We start from the raw sequence: 17,258 nt of genomic DNA on the forward strand, positions 1-17,258 counted from the left end.
TACTTTTTAGCCTGCTGGGGTTGCTAACACGGCTGTACTTTCAACCGTTGCGCTCTTTAATCGTTTTGGACCACCTCGCTCTCTGTAGTGAAATCTGATTGGCCAGCTGTTTGTTGACATCCAATCACACCACGCAGCTGCCTAAGCAATAGGCTGACTGTTTTCAACGGCATCGGACGAGGGGCTGAACGTCCCCGGTGAATACAGCAGGTTTGAAAATTTGCCCCCGGTGTCTGCTTCCTCTACAGCCGCTGCTCATTCCGCTCAGGCATGGAAAAAGTCGTCATCGTAACGGGTGCCAACAGGTAAGTCCGCTAAAACTGTTTTATAACGGTTCATACGGACACCGGGTGCTGTTAGCTAGAAGATGCTGTTCGGGACTTCTACTCTTCATTTTAAACAATGAGTTTCAAAAAACATGTTGGACTTGTTCAAGTATAACCTGTTTTCGGTAATGGAGGTTATTGCAATAGTTAATTACACTACAAAGTACCACCTATGAACTGTATCAGTGCGTCTTAGTAAAAGACATACTGTAGGTTCATACAGCGAGAGATTAAAGGCCTCTAAATCTTTCATAAGCTGTCTTTCTTACTCTGTAATAATGTTTCACTAGCACATATATTCAAATGTAATGTATGTGTGTCACAAGTTAAAACTAAAAAAGAATGTCGTACTCATGAATATGCATTGATTCATCTTTTGCATCTTTCGGCAAATTGATGCGTTCTCATGAACTTGGAATGTCATATTGAATACAGTGGCTGACCACTCTGAAGCGGTCTCGTAGGAATTTGCATGCCGTGAAGGGAAATTTCAATTTGTGTCTGTACCTTCAAACTCAAGATATAAGGGATGATACATATGTTTTATCGTCTGCAAAGGGGTTTTCCTAACCAAAGAAGCAGAGACATGAAGGAAACAAACAAGGCGACCAGCATCTGACAAAAACATCATCCTCACCTGAAGCCTCATCTCCCGAACTGAAGTCAGGGCTCTTAAACACGGAAACATGTGTAAACATGCTCATTTATTCCCGATATTGTCACAGTTTCTTATTATCAGCCGATCAGACATGCGACTATCCTGTCCCCGGAGCAGCTAATGTTGGCCTCAAGTGTCCTAAAAATCACACTTTTCCTCTGATAACCAGTTTGATTACATTCTCACTTGATATGATAGATTATTACCAAGTATCATATTACTCCAGTTTTAGCCTCCCTTCACTGGTTGCCTGTAAGTTTTAGGTTTCATTTTAAAATTTTAGTTCTAACCTTTAGGGCCCTACATGGTCAAGCTCCTCAATATTTGTCTGACCTGCTGAAACCACATTCATCTTCTCGAGCTTTAAGGTCATTAGATCAGAGACTGCTGGTGGTACCACGCACTCGTTTTAAAACTTGTGGTGATCGGGCCTTTCGGACGGTGGCACCACATTTGTGGAATTCTCTTCCACTGTCTCTACGCTGCACGGACTCCATTGACTCTTTTAAAAAACAGCTGAAGACATTTTTATTTAGAAAAGCATTTGATTAATTTCCTCTTATGCTGTTTTTATAGTTTTATTATATTACATTGTTTTATTTGCTGTTTTATTTACTGTTATATTGTTTTATATTTCCATTTTCTGTGTTGTAAAGCACTTTGTGATTTTTTTTATCTGTGAAAAGCGCTATATAAATAAATTTTACTTACTACTTACTAAGTCCAACACTAACGCCAGCTAACAACAACTAACAGAGTCTAACAGCAGCTAACGTCACCAAAAACTCAGCTCTTACTGACAGAAAGGTCAGTATATCCTCAACCACACACCTCAGTATCACCATCATCAGACAGAAGTGACCTTCACAGACTTATCGACTCGCATCATTTCACAAACTTTGACACCATCCTCCTGAGTAAATGGATGTGGAAACCCAGCTCAGCACCACGACTGTGGTGAACAGTCAGTACGCTGTTCACCACAGTCAGTCCGCTGTGGCTATTCTTTTGTCTCATAGCCAAACCAGTTCTCTTCATATTGGTCTTCCTCAGTAGTGGTTTCTTTACAGTATTCTGACTTCATCGATCCATGTAGATGCTCTTCCAAACAGTTGTTGTCTAGTTGTATATGTTACTTATATGGGCTCTAAAAGCGAGTCCCGGGGGGTATAATTCTTTCGATGATGTCCAGATTCTCCATACTGGTTGACTGCATGTGAGGAAACTGTCAAAATCACCCCACATTTGCTTGCTTACAACTGTAGTTGTATAGTATTGATGTCTAAAGTATACTTATGCAATTGCTAGACTGTATTTATAAAGGGAAACCTTTAGGATAACATCATTCAGCATTAGAGTCTAAAGCTCAAGAATAGATTACTAGTGGAAATAAGTCTGCTTCCCTGTGAGACTAGCTGTTTCTTCAGGTTTACAGCTTTATGTCGAGATATAATAACTGCTTCCTGTAACCCTTTACTTAACATACAGCTATAAAAGAGACGAAACAGAACACTTGTATATGTTCCTTTTCCCCCCCTCACGTTCCACACACTAGTTAACTTATCCACTAAATATCACTTCGGAAACAAAGACCATAATTAACAGTACATGAAAATGGAAGCTTCACGTCACTTGAAAATCCTTTTTCATTATCTCTTCTCCAATAACGTGACTCCAGACTATGTTTACAGTTTGCTTTACTTCATCTGTGAGGTAATCTCTCAGTTGTTCAGGGAAAGTTTGTTAATACGAGTGCACGGCTGTGTTTGTCTGCCATCTGTCTGCAGCGGCATCGGCTTGGCTTTGTGTGAAAGGCTTCTCACTGAGGACACACAGCTCCGGCTGTGTCTGGCCTGCAGGAACATGCAGCGGGCAGAGGCCGCCCGCAGCGCCCTCCTCACCTCTCACGCCGGTGCCCATGTGGACTTACTACAGCTCGACGTGGGCTCTGTGGAGTCGGTGCTCGACGCTGCTAAGGTGGTCAAGTCCAGGTGAGAGATGTTTGATGCCGCGTGCTGACGTCATCACACTGGTGATTGTTCTCTTTGTGATATGAACTACAAATAAGGAACTGATAGCTTAACCTTTAATACACATTCGTGTGTTTCCAGATACAACAGAATTGACTTTCTCTATCTAAATGCTGGAATTATGCCCAATCCACAAGTGGACATCAGAGCTTTTTTTAAGGGTTTATTTTCCAGGTACATTTCTAAAGCCAGTTTATGATTTCTTTGTTTTGTTTTGTTTGATATTGGATACATTCAAGCTGTCTTTGCTGCTCTATAAGAGTGTACCTTCCCCACTGCAGAAATGTCATCAACATGTTTGCAACAGCAGAGGGTCTCTTGACTCAACAAGACCACCTCAACTCAGATGGCCTACAGGAAGTTTTTGCCACTAACCTGTTTGGTCATTTTGTCCTGGTACACCACAAACACACACACACACACACACACACACATACATACATATGTCTTTTAACCTACAGTAGCATAAATAAACTTCAGGATACTGACTTTAATATGCGGATGTGTTTGACACAGAAAGTCAGCTACAAACTTTGTTGCTGTTTGTGTTGCTCTTAGTTGCATTGCTTAGTGCAGCAATGTAAACAATATGTTTGTTTAACCCAGTTTTTGTCTCTCCAAACCAAAAGGCACCTATTAAAGCTTTGAATATCTGTCTTCAGCAGGTTGTTTTGACCAAATTTGTAATGCATTGAGGTGATTCTATGGGATTGGTTAATATGATATTTGGGCAAACATGCAGTTGAGCGGGTGTCTCTAATAAAGTGGCCAATAAGTGTGATGTAGTTTTTAATGTTTTGAACTTGTTCTTTCTTGCAAGTTTTGTTCCTGATGTTTGAATTATTATAAATTATTATTTAATTAGCATAATAAATGTGTCATTAGGATTGTAGGATCACCATGTAGTAGTGAAGCATCCATCATAGATTGCTAAAAATAAAATAATAATTTTAAAGATAAAATATCTTTTGCTTTTTATTCTCTTACAAAATTTTATAAAATGAATATTTGATTTGGCTAACACAGTGAATTATTAATGCCTGCCTCAGGCTGATCCATATATTCTTATGCTGGCCTGCTTAAATCAGTGATTCATGCACCCCTCCTACATCACTCCTTACTGTGCACTTCCACCTTGGACCTGATATAATTCTCTCCTGGTTTTCCAGATCCGGGAGCTGGAGCCTCTGCTGTGTCAGACAGGTCATACGTCCAGGGTAGTGTGGACCTCTTCGAGTAATGCCCGCCGGTCTGCCTTCAGCATGGATGACATTCAGCACAGAAAAGGGACGGAGCCCTACAGCTCCTCCAAATACGCTTCAGACATGCTCAGCGTGGCTCTTAACAGGCGCATGAACGGCCAGGTTTGTCTGTCACGTACTCTGATGTCAGTGCGGTAACTATCACTGCAAGCTTTGTGAAACTCTTACGAGGTCACTGTGATTTATAAATTCTTTCTGTCTTGTGACAGGGTCTGTTCTCCTCAGTAGTCTGCCCAGGACTGGTGATGACTAATTTGACCTATGGTATCCTCCCCTCCTCCTTCTGGACTCTAATCATGCCCATCATGTGGTTGGTAAGTGGTAACTTATTTTATTTTTATCTTTTAACGTGACCACAGTTACGTATGAAAAGACTCACGTTCATGTATTTTCTAATTGTGCAAAACAGATTAGGATCTTCACCAACACTTTCACCCTTACACCGTACAATGGAGCAGAGGCACTGGTATTTCCATTTGAAAATTATTACAATCATTTGAATATTTGCACTGTAAAGGCTCTGTGAACCCAGATTCATGGCCTGGTGTTTCTGCTCACAGCACTGGCTGTTTCTGCAAAAGCCAGAATCTCTGGATCCCAGAGCAAAGTATCATAGTTTAACATCAGGGCTTGGGACAAACTACACCGAGCCACGACAGGTGAGTAACGAGAGCCCTGTATTCCACAGAGAAAGTGCTCAGGCCTGTGTTACAGAGCGTTTTTTAGAGTAGCAGATGGTATTTGTGTGATGTGTTGCTTTTAACTTAATTCAGGTTTTCTCTGCTTTGTGTTCACGTCTCAGATGGATATTGATGGTGAAACGGCTGACGTCCTCTTTTCAAAACTTCTTGAACTTGAGAAAGGGGTCAGAAGGAAACTGTGTGAGAGAAATGCTGACAATGAAGCTCATCAGCGGTATCTCAATGAGATAGAGTAAAAGTGATTCTTTTGTACCGGAAGGTTTTGCTCTCTTGAAATGGATCCTGTGAAATCTGAACCAGTGTCACTGCCCTTATTCATCCCATCCTTCCCAGGTGGACCACTGAACAGAGGGTGAAATGATCACGCTTGTTCTACCTCAGCCAAGGTCAAAGCTTTGGTTTATATAAGTGATTATGTTAACTCTGACTACTTCTGAGGGGACCCCATGGGAAGATTTTCCCTGAGTCAAAATGTTAAAGAAAGCTCTGTCTCAACAGCTAATGGCTTCTTTCTTTGATCAAGCTGCACCTCTCCACCAGGTCAGACAAAGCTTAGCTTGGTTGTTTTTATGTAATTAAACAAATCAGTTATGAAGGAAATGCAACTGTTCCTTTCTTTTTTTTAAAGTCCACCGATATTCCCTCAGTCCTCTGTTAACACTGCTCTAAAGACTTTCCAATCATACGGTGAACTTGAAGCACATCACACTGAGAGGTCTAATTTAAATAACTGTGTGGGCAGGAAGGGCCTTTTTGATAAGCTACTTTGAGCTCTCTACAAACCTCCTCACATTACTCACATTGTTTCATATTTCAACATGTTAATAATAGAAACACGCTTTGCATTTCTTGAAACTTTGTTAAAATAATGAAGAGATTTTATGTTTCATGAGCTGAGCCTGTCACGGTTTCTGAACTCAGATTCACAAGAATCACTGTTTTTAAACAAACAGTGGAAGTTCATTGAGGGTCAACAAGTTCACGTGAGATCAGTAACAAGAAAGCGCTTTCCTGTTGTAAAGTGGACCCTGCTGTGTTTTCACCTGATAGCTGCATCATGTTTCCTGCCCCACAAAGTTAATTAGGTCTTTGTTAATGCCCTGAGGCCACTGACTAACCATCAGCTCTGTGTGATCTGGAGATCGTTTCCATACAAATAATAAATTATGGAAGGATTGTCAAGTAAATAAATGGAAAAACTTATAGTTTGCAATAGGACGAATAAGTGTGCAAGTAAATAAATCAGCTGTTTTAGACCAGTATCAGCATTTTTTTTGCTTATTTATTTCATTACCATATATCCACAGCATCACACCCCACTGTTAGATTTTGTTATCTTTCAGTCGCCTCAGATATCGACTCTTGCATTTACTAAACTAAAAACAAAAAGTCAATCCAACATTTTCTGAGGGAATATACAAAATACAACCAAGTATATTTTTTTCTTTGTTAGGCGACTAGTAGGAAAGGATGTTTAGTCCTGTCCATTATCCAATGATTTTTCTCTTTTTTTGTTTCCATTTTTATTTGTAAAAAATGTATATGTGTAAATTTTATAAAGTACTGGAGTCCAAAATCTAAAAAAATGTTCAAATAACTAAAGCTTCTGTGCCAGTTTTGGTAATGAATAGACTTTTAAATGACCTGAAGAATACAACAGTGCCTAACAGTGCATATAGGTAAAAAGTTACATATTAAATATATTACACATTCAAAAAGCGGTGTGACATATTAAATGCCACACCACTACTATGTGCTACTATGTAATGGGGTCATTCCAAATATTAACTTTCAGCTCATTTTGCCTCTTATTTACATGTGTGTTTGCACGTTTCAATGAATTGCTGTACCTATTTTCCCCAACTGGTTAAAGCTGATGGCTGCCTGGTTCTTCCTGTTAAAATTGAGTTTTTCCTTCCCACTGTCGCCAAGTGCTTGCTCATAGGTGGTGGTCTGATTATTGGGGTTTTCTCTGTATTGTTGTTGGGTCTTAAAATATAAAGAACCTTGAGTCAACCATTCCTGTGATTAAATAAATTCATTTAATTTTCCAAGTAAAATATAAAGAAATGATGGATGTCAATTCAAATAGAATTTCATTTGCTAATAATAGCACGCCTTGAATAAAAGTTATTACTTCGTCACACAGGTGCACTTCTGTACACTGTCATATTTGTCAGACACAATGCAGAGTGGTGAATTGGTTCAAGTATCGATATATTTTGGCGACTTTATTTTTTATCCTTCATCGTATATCCCTCTGAAGTTTTGCCTTAAGTAAAGGTGCGCTGACCACGTGCGATGCATGTCTCCTTTTGGTTTCAAGCTCTTCTTGTAAATTACAGGAAAGTAGTGGAAGTAGTGTAGTAAGCAAATTAAAAGTACATTTTTTCACATTATCATGCCTTGAACTCCAGACACATTTCAGAGACAAAGCCCAGCTTTACAGTTATGCAGAAATGTCCCTCTAAAACGATATTTTATCAAACCTATTAAATGTTTAATGGAGAATCTGCAGACTGTAAGTGTAAATCCAGTGGCACACTGTACCAGTTTTCTCTGTTATTACAAAAATGAAATGGCAGAAAGCCGACTCTTCATCTGGACAGCTTCACTTTGAGACTGCAGAAGGATAAAATACAAAAATTGAAAACCTAAATCCAAGTGAACACTGTCAACTTCCTGTCCATTTGAGACACTCCAGGACAAACCTCAGCACACTTTGAAAAACAACAACAACAAAAAAACTGGGCCAACATTTAATACCTGGAGATATTTCCTCGATATTTTTGTTCAACCCGTGTGACAGCTTTCTCGGTGAACCTAAAGAGCTGATTCTGCTGTTACTCAGCATGTCCCTGTTGGCCCTACCCACACCACCCTTTTATTATTATTATTTATAAACTGGCAAATCCGACTTAATCTGATGATGTGCCTGTCAGTAGCATCAGGATGAGGTGTAGCTGCACATACAGATGTATCCAGGTATAAGTGGGCACAGTTTAGGCCTTGTGTTTATTCTGCATGAAGTCTGCAGTTATAAAGTTACTTTCATCAGTACCTGTAACTTCTATGCATGTGACACCTTCTCAGAAATGCGGATTACTCGCGGAGGACATGAGCGTAGCGTTACGTAATGTAAATAAAAACATTGCAGCCGACGCGTGCACACATTGGTGTGCGCTGCACGATGTCCCGGATGATGCTCGCACCGGAAGAGAAGGGGCAGCTTTCCCAGCCATCTTGTGGCAGCATCCAGCGAACTGGTCGCATCAAGCCTCGTAGAATCGGAGGTGAATCCCGTTGAAGGGGCGCCATCATGCCCGGACAACTGCAAGAAGGCTTCGGCTGTGTCGTGACCAACCGGTTCGACCAGTTATTGGACGATGAGTCCGACCCTTTCGAGATCCTGAAGGCTGCCGAAAACAAGAAGAAGGAGGGGGCCGCCGCTGCTTCCACCAAGACCGCGGCTCAAGCCGCTAAGCAGCCGAAGAAGGAGTCACAGAAGGACAGAAAGAACCCTCTGCTGGACAAAAAGGAGGAGACCCAGGCGCCAGTGCCCCTGAAGAAAGAAGGTAATGAAAAAGAAAGGAAGGGAAACAATGCACCTGCTTCTCTCGCTAATGAGCGATGCATGTTTATTTTTGCTTTTCGTAGCAACTGTCATGTGCAGCTCCCGTTAGCCACGTTAGCTCGACTCGGCTGAGCGAGACACAGCGTGAGGTCAATATGGACCCTGTGCTGCTGTTATTAGAGGACAGACTAAAAATAAAGCCTCGCAGACGGAACGTAGCTGGACTTGAACACGTACCGAACCAGAGCGGGTTAAAGCCAGCAGCGAGGTGCAGACTGGCGAGCCTGTGTTGCAGAAATGGTTTCTGCTAGCGTTTGACAGGAAGGTGCAGTGTTGGGTTTCTGTGTGGAGGATACAGCTCTATTAGCAGCTTCTGACTTTGCAAAGCAAATGTAGGGAGAAAGGAAAAGGCATCACCTGTGCTGGGAAGACTAGACAGAGCGCTGCTCTTGTTATTATCCCCAACTAATCTTATTAGTGTATTGGTCTTAATTGAATTCATCCAAAGCAAGTAAATAGAGCCATCTTCAGTGCAGTTACATTAAGTTCTCATTGTGTGTACTGCTGAAAGGAGATGATGGGAGACCACACATCAGGTGATGCATTTGTTGTTTTCTCGTTTTGTTTAGCATTTTCCCACACACACACACACACACACAGTCTAAAATCTAAACAACACAGCTGAGCATAAATTCAGCTTGTGCTCCTTTGATTTGCAGGTATCAGGCGGGTGGGAAGAAGAGCAGACCAGCAGGGCCAGTCTGGTTCCCAGCACCAGGGTGTGCAGGGTGAAGGGCGACCTGGAGACAAGAGGCCGGACCGAAGACCACCCCGCGAGCGCCGCTTTGAGAAACCTGCTGAGGACAAACCCGAGGGGGCTGGAGAGTTTACTGTGGAAAAGTGAGCAGCAATGATGAGAGGGATGGAGGGCTTATTTAAAACATGCCGGCTGGTGCAGATGTAGGCGCATTGACAAGACGTGTGCAGGGTTTGAGAGCTTGCAACTGTTGTTGATGGAGTGCATGTTTCTCTTAACATCACGTTCATCCTCGTGTTTTAAATTGCATCTGTTTCTGTGCACCAGGCCTTCTGGAGACAGGCCCCCGAGAGGGCGTGGTGGCGGCCGGGGCGGGCGTGGTGGAAGAGGGCGGGGCATGGGCCGAGGCGACGGCTTTGACTCCCGTGGCAAACGAGACTTCGACAGACACAGCAGCAACGACAAATCGTAAGTATGCGCTGAGCTGAGGTCATGAGTAGAAATCGCCTACCAGTGCATGAAAGCTATTATGCTTTATATTATTTTCCTATTTTGTCATGTAAATACTGTTACAACAATAGATGTTTATACTAAATATGCGTACAGTTTCTAATAATGAGATCAGCATACACGCCGGTAATCTCTGAGCTCAAAGATAAATAAACAAGCGCTTATTTTTTCCAGTCTTTGCTGTGTATGATGTCAGAAACATAGGTTGTGTCAGGCACACTGCTGTTCACTCCTTCTGTTTATGAGGGGCAGCCAATCAGAAGAAAGCTAGTTTAAAGGGGGAAGAGGCTAAAATATAGTTTTGATTGGATAATCAACTGAAGGGCTTTACCAAGGCCCTGTATAAGATTACAAAAAGAGATTATTTTGATCTGTAAATCATGCAAAGCTGCTCTACTAGAGTCCTAGACCCAGCAGCTCCTGACTATATGGGTTCTGTGAGAGTCCAGGGGGAACAGCATCTCAAGAAAGTGGTTCTTTATGTTGTCTCAGGCTGTAATCAGCACTTCCCTTAATGAGAAGAGCCCCTCACTGTGGTCCGAGAGAATTTAAGAGAACTCATACACCGTTGGCCGTCTTCCCTTTCTGTTTTCGCTGCAGCACTCCGAAGAGCGAGGAGAAGCGCGGCGGAAGCGGCTCGCACAACTGGGGCAACGTGAAGGACGAAGTGAGGTGAGTTTCCCCAAACAGACACATGGCCTGTTTGTCGGAGCGCCGCTGTCAGCAGGATAATGAGGCGCATGTGATATTTTTACAGACTGTGTGCACTCTCTCTCTTTTGAAGTGCTTCTGGTTTTGTCATATCACAGGATGCTGCAGTTTAAGGATGTCTTGGGATGTTTCCCTGTTCGCTTTAAGCTTGAAGTGTCGCTGTTTCCTTTATGAAGAGGCTCAGACAGTTAATGTTTCAGCTAGAGGACGCTTACCATTACTCATACAGAGGTTGTGCATCTTTGTTCCCAGTGAGGCTGAACAAACCGCTCCCCCTGAGACGACCCCAGAGGGCGAGGAAAACGCGCCTGCTGGCTCCGAGAACAAGTGAGAATCCTGTGTCCTTGTGTTGGATGGATGTTGGATGTTTGGATGAAAAAGGATCCCCGTGTGCAAAGTTAATAAGTTGTCACATTGCGTTTCCGTTAGCGTTTGCACTGCTGTTGTGACACAACAAGGGCGATTTTGTTAAACACTGCCTCTGACCTTTTGGCCTCAGGATTAGAGGGCATGTATAGAGGTAAGAGGATTGGCGAGTTCCTACAGTGTTGTGTGTTCCTGGCATTGCAGAGAGAACGAGGTCGAAGAGGTGAAAAATGAAGGCCCCAAAGAGATGACCCTGGACGAGTGGAAGGCCATGCAGGACAAGGAGCGCACCAAGGTGGAGTTCAACATCCGCAAGCCCAACGAGGGAGCCGACAGCCAGTGGAAGAAAGGATACGTGCTGCACAAGTCCAAGAGCGAAGACGTGAGTGTGGTGTGCTGAAAGCTTTTCTCGCCCGCAGCTTAGACCTTTAAGTTTTAGTCCTTTGGCTCCCTGAAAAAGACCTTTGCCATCTACACTTGGGATGTTCCTGGGGACTAATTTACAAGTCAAAAACTATTGCGCATATATTTAAAAGCCATTGGAAACTGTTAATCAGTTTATATAATAACTGGAACATATTGCTTTTGGGCATGTGCATGTTGAAACAGTCATTAAGTTATTACAAAGTAAAGAGACTTTTTTTTTGTCTGCAAACCCCATTATATAGACTGTTTTCCCTTGGTTTTTACTGGTGCTTCATAGGATGTAATACCCTAGTACTGTCAGCTTGGGCGGTGATGCAGGTAGAAGCTCCTTGCCAACTGTCTTTAAACAACGCAGGTTACTAACCACCGTGCATCACCAGCAGTAAAGCCGATGAGATGTGGTGAGATTGTACAAACGAGAAACGTGAAAAGCCAAGGACGGCTGCTATAAGAAGGTCTTGTGTGGAGCTTCAGCTAGTTAGTGTGGATGTGTCTCAAAGTTGCTTTTCTGAAATGTGTAGCGTTGCACACACATTATTAGATTAGCTTGGCAAGTGCAGCCTTCATTACATGCAGGTTGATGTCCACATGCATGTGCAAAGTGTGGTTACGTGGTGCTCTGACGCCACCTGCATAAAACAGGTTATTTTCTCCATCAGAGTCACGCACAATCATCCTGGCTGTCATTTGTCTTACTTTCCACCATGATTGGTTACATTTTCTGTCGTACATCTGTTGAGGCTACAGTTGTACATCAATACATTCTGAACAGTCATTCAGTAATTAACTGTTCTGCATCAGATCTAGTCAGGCTTAGACTTGCACGCTGATGATTTTAAGTTTATTGTGATTATTCCAGTTGTTTACTTTGAAGTCAATCAATCAATCAATCAAGGCTTTATTCGCCACGTGCAGGTTGCCCTGCAGTGACAAGCCACAGGGTTGGGTAGGGGGTGAGGAGTAATCCGAAGCAAACACAGCTGTGTGTGTGTGTGTGTGTGTGTGTGTGTGTGTGTGTGTGTGTGTGAGACAGAAATCTGGCTATAGACACTGACAGGTCACAGCTGATATAGCTATTTAGGTTTGTTTTCCTTAACCATGTTTAAAGTGGACAGCATGTATCCTTGTAAGTAACTGCATTTAAATAGGCAATAGTGACAGGCTTGCTGTGATGTGCGTGGTTAGTGTCAGGTAAACATGCTCAGGCTGTTTGGTTGGTGGTCACTCTGCTGTCTAAAAATAACTGTGGTTTGTTCAATTTCCAGAGACCTGTTGGGGCTTTGATCGACACCGCAGAGACAGAAGCAGAATCGCACAATCTCTACCACAAGGTACCTGCATTACTCACACTTGTTTTTTCATTCACGCAGCCCATGCAAATGTTCAGTGTTAGCTGCGACTCAGTGGCGATACCTTTTTAAAATACTGAGAAGACATTAAAGCTGAAGGCATGGTAAGAAGCAGAGCTCACTGATGGAACGCTGCATTTCTGATCCGAGCACAGTTGACATCTAGCGTGATGGCCATCTACGGTTCTTTATCAGCAGGCCGCCGCTGACGAGTCCAGTGACCACCATTTCCGCAAACCAGCCAACGACATCACATCTCAGCTGGAGATCAACTTCGGAGACCTTGGCCGCCCCGGTCGCGGGCGTGGGGGCGCACGTGGTGGGAGGGGAGGCCGCGGCGGGGGAGGCAGCAGGACGGCACGCGGGGGAGGACGTTCCGAAAAGGTAATGGCAAAAAAACCCAGCTGCCATCACTGCCGACAACAAAGGTTTAGTGTTCTGCACAAAAGAGTTGGCTCTCTGACCGAACCGGCTGTAAAATCACTGAGTTGGAAAAACCTGCTGTGGATCACTAAGACCCTGTAATAACAGAGCACTGAACACATGCTCCACCACGCAAAACTCCGTTACTGACCTCATGTTAGTCAAGCAGGGAATTGTCCTAAATACTGGTGTCTAAATTTGAATAAAGCACCTGCTTTTTCCTTTCTTTTCTTTTTTTTCATTGTCAATAAATTTGACATTCATATTAATAATGGGTTTCAGGCGAATGTTAGTCAGTCTAAGATATTTTTTGGCAAAGCTACACCCAGTCTGTATCACAGAGTGTGTGTATGTGTACATCTAAATATACGCTATAGTTGTTAGAACTTCATTTAATGTCCATGTATTTACTAGCTTAGTAAAGACAATAAGTCAGTGTTATCCTCTTTGACACATCTATACTGTTTCTTGTTTGTTTTTGACTATTTGAGCAGAAATGTGGATTATGCTTGAATTAATTAACAAAACTGGTTAAAAGCTGAAAAAAATGTTATGCTATGGATAAAATGTCTTAGAGGAGTTCCAAATATTTTCCTCTATGCAGACAAAATCATAAATATACATGTTTATAATATGTACAAATCCAGGTACAGTCCCAGCAGAAGTGTCAAAAGCCTCTTGTAACGTGAAAAACTTACTTTTGAGCCCGAAAATCAAAAGTAAGCTTTAAGATACTAACAAGCTCCCTGTAACTGAAGGGAGCTACAGAGGTGACTGATGGATTCAGCACTACAGCTGACCGCATATAAAGACAATTTACATACACTCCATTGATAGGAGCACTGCCTCCTTCACTTTACACCTACGTCAGCTGCTCATCCATAGAAACGCATGTTGTGAAGGTCACACGGTTATTGAGTCTGCAGGACATTGCTGACTTTTTATACACCATGTGCCTCAGCTATCACCAACCCACAGCCCAGAATTCGTAGATTAAACGATGTAGCTACTCCACCCAACTTGTCTCTGGGTTGGGTCGTTCCATTTTTTAAAACCTAAAATTTTGCATTATGCGAGGTGAGATCTTTTTGCTGTTGTTTAGTTTGATTGAGAGATAATACGCGCTGTTGTTTTTCCAGCTAACACTTACAAACTTGATAGATTCACACACCAGATCAGCATCCTTGGACTTTTGATTGTTAACCGTACAATCAAAAGTACGGTGTGACTGTAGGCCCGAGCCCTACAGACACACAGTGATACAGTTCAGTGACTTCAATTAATAGAGGTGAAGCCTCCCAGGTATAATAGTAGCCACAGACACCTGTGTAGGCATCTGCCTGTCACTCAAAGTGGCCCTAAAACTGCATTATTTATGAGTATTTTAACAGCTTTAATGGGTATGTTATAGAAGGAGTAATGATGGGGGTTATTGGTTACAGAGATGAAACTGTTTTTGTAGCAGGCTGTAAATGCTTTTCTTCAGTGAAGTTCTGCATTTTAACATGCGAGTATAAGGATTGACTCCCTTTTGGAGCCAGCCTCAAGTGGCCAGTGGAGGAACTGCATGTAAACCAGCTTCATTTCAAGCCGTCCTAACGTTGTCCTGGTTCTTGTGTGCTTGTTCCCACCAGGCTAGTGGAGTGTCAGTCCCCAATGTGGATGATCCTGAGGCCTTCCCGGCCCTGGCCTAAAAAGGCTCCCTCTTTCACCACCAGCCCACCCATCAGCCCTTCCGGGCCCCTCCTCTACGAGGCTTGCATGCTTACCACATCTTCAAGTATATAAGAAAAACAGAGGAAAAAAAATAAATGACACAAGAAGACTGTCATCCCATACCCCACTCACATCACCCAAGGACTTAAATTTTACCTGTTTTAAAGGAGACTAAAAGACAAAAAAAAGGGCAGAAAAGGACCTCTTGTTACACTGAAGTTTTGTATTTAGGAACATGAAAGCAGGGATGTTTTCATACTTTTTTTCTTTTCTTTTTTTCCCCCAGAGATTACGCATACTTCATTGATATTTTTTGTGCTGCTTGAATTTCTGCATTTCTGCAATTAGATTGAAGTGTGTGTATTCCTCTTCTCCCTGTAACGACTTCAGCTCAGTATTATGGGGTCAACTTTAGAAAAGGCTTTGTACTGGAGTGTATTTTTTGGCCCTCCCAGTAATACACGCTGATGTGGTAGCACTACACTACATTAGAACCTTGTACTTGTACTAGATGTCTGAAGTACGGCTTAACATGCATTTAAAGTGTAATTACTTGGATCCTGACTATCCATCCCTTTGTGAGGCACAAGTTGAGGATGGGTAACCAGGTTAAATGTGACTTCTACTAAAGCTTGGTATTTTTCTGCTTGTCGTGCAGTGAAAGTTGATGCCTCTTATTGTTTTTTGTTTTGTTTTGATAGTTTGCCTCTTTTTTGGTGGACCAGTGGTTAGTAGTGTTTCACATCCCCTGATCCAGAAGTGCTACCCACTTATATTTCTTTTTTCCAAGGGTGTACCGGGGCCCAATGTATCTTTAGGCTGGTCCTCTTAGGTCATACAGGCTATACAACTTGTAATTTCAGGACCACTAAGCAAATATTGTTTTTGTTTTTTGTTTTGTTAAGAATATGCGTGCGGGCGTGTGTTTGTGTGAGTGTGTGTTGTTTGCAGCAAAGCGTGAGAGCGTGCGTGTGATTTTTGACAGCTAGTTGCTTAGGATTGAAGCATTTTCTCTGCTGAACTTGGCGTTCTCAAACAGGAGAGTGCAAGTTGTCGCCTGAAGTAGTTCTTAATGTCTTTTATGAAGTGATTGTTGAAATGTAGGTGAGAATGATAGCGTAGCTAGACCATGAACATATCTCGCTCTTTTAGAGTATCTGTACTGTCTTTCAGATCTCAAAGCACTTGGTTTTATTAGCACCAATTCCTCCGAAGATTGTTTTTCTTCCCTTTTACTTTAAACCATATTTGGTGTTTTATTTTGTTTTTGGATTTTTTTGTAATCTTATTTTTATTTTAATCTGTGAACAAGCATCGATGCATAATTTGTCTGAAAGAAATGTCAGCGGTCATTGTGGAACAAGCTACAGAATGTAAAATGTGAGTTAAAGGTGCTCTCAGCTGCCTGTCTCAGCATTTTCCAGCAAGCATTTTAGGTTTTTTTTTTTTCTTTTAATAAAAGCAGGTGTGTGGGTTGGGGTGGGTGCAGGCTGGGGTGGGGGTGTCACACCGAAGACCTGATGGAGTGAATTTTTAAAGCTTTACTTGTCGCGCTCTGCAAAGACTTGCTGGCGACGCGCTGATACAACAGGCTGGAGCAGTTTTCCTCGTAGGACCGTTTGAGCCACATGACATTAAAACTTTCTCTGCAAACATCCCTGTTCTAATAAAAATGCTTTAGAGGTGTTACGTCTGCTCTGTCAGTGGCTCCTTTAAATGCATTCACAGATGTGCTGTTTTCGGTAGTTTATTCAGTGCCAGTTCCTCATTTAGGCTAGAGTGAAAGAAACAGGATGTTGTTTTTATGGGAATTTAAACTGTTGTAAATGACTTGTTAGCCTGTAATCTGTCAGACATATCTGTCATGGATAATATGGAGTCATTTTGAGCTGGCAATAACACTCCTGTCTCAAGGTAGAAGCTGAAATCAGTTTTTGGCAAAGTGACTGTTGTATATATCCTTCATTTATCCGGGTAAAACATTTCATTACTGTTAAAAATGCCTTTTTTTAAAAAGAGATCAGGCCAAAGAGAGCAGCAACACTGTAACAAATGGATATTATAGATGTTATAGAGATACTTTTAAGGATGAGAACGCAACGCAGTCATAAAGATACTTGCAAAACAGGTAATTATCTTATATATAACCCCTTCATAAATCCTATTCACTACAGTCTGTTTACCATTTAAAGTAAACATATTAGGTCTCAAACATACATAAATTCTGGAAATTACTTCATGACAGAAAACCTTCCATGTTGCAAACATGAGGTTGTGGTTTATTCAGGGCCTGTCTAGGCTGGAGTGAAAGAAAGTCGTTTAAAAAGTCAAACTTGTAGGGATTACAAGGATTAGGGGAAAGCAGCAAAACAAGTAGCCTGATACTACACACCTGAGGCGAAAAAGAAGGGTTTACTGTCATTTTTCTTGCCCGTGTGGCTGGCACTTT

At 42.1% G+C, this 17,258-nt stretch overlaps 2 protein-coding genes across 3 annotated transcripts; both read left to right on the forward strand.

The window, feature by feature from the left end:
- Nucleotides 1–65: 65 nt before the first annotated feature.
- Nucleotides 66–5,229, forward strand: LOC146688097 (3-keto-steroid reductase/17-beta-hydroxysteroid dehydrogenase 7-like). Its single transcript, XM_085439696.1, has 9 exons — nucleotides 66–305; nucleotides 2,772–2,975; nucleotides 3,096–3,188; nucleotides 3,296–3,410; nucleotides 4,184–4,378; nucleotides 4,486–4,590; nucleotides 4,686–4,742; nucleotides 4,837–4,935; nucleotides 5,079–5,229. The coding sequence occupies exons 1-9, from the start codon at nucleotides 271–273 to the stop codon at nucleotides 5,211–5,213; spliced, it is 1,038 nt and encodes a 345-aa protein (XP_085295822.1). The 5' UTR covers nucleotides 66–270; the 3' UTR covers nucleotides 5,214–5,229.
- Nucleotides 5,230–8,158: 2,929 nt separating this feature from the next.
- Nucleotides 8,159–16,495, forward strand: serbp1b (SERPINE1 mRNA binding protein 1b). 2 transcript variants are annotated; one of them, XM_085439695.1, is made up of 9 exons: nucleotides 8,159–8,552; nucleotides 9,271–9,451; nucleotides 9,636–9,776; nucleotides 10,419–10,490; nucleotides 10,782–10,856; nucleotides 11,100–11,277; nucleotides 12,587–12,652; nucleotides 12,869–13,054; nucleotides 14,728–16,495. In XM_085439695.1, the coding sequence occupies exons 1-9, from the start codon at nucleotides 8,297–8,299 to the stop codon at nucleotides 14,785–14,787; spliced, it is 1,215 nt and encodes a 404-aa protein (XP_085295821.1). In that variant the 5' UTR covers nucleotides 8,159–8,296; the 3' UTR covers nucleotides 14,788–16,495. The 2 variants fall into 2 exon arrangements, with proteins under 2 accessions (XP_085295821.1, XP_085295820.1); XM_085439694.1 differs by having other exon boundaries at nucleotides 8,160–8,552; nucleotides 12,866–13,054.
- The last annotated feature ends 763 nt before the right edge of the window (nucleotides 16,496–17,258 follow it).

This window comes from Copadichromis virginalis, linkage group LG18 (genome assembly GCF_057382275.1).
Source record: "Copadichromis virginalis isolate Kocher_CV1m ecotype Utaka linkage group LG18, C_Virginalis_male_GT1.1, whole genome shotgun sequence".
Taxonomy (NCBI): Eukaryota; Metazoa; Chordata; class Actinopteri; order Cichliformes; family Cichlidae; genus Copadichromis; species Copadichromis virginalis.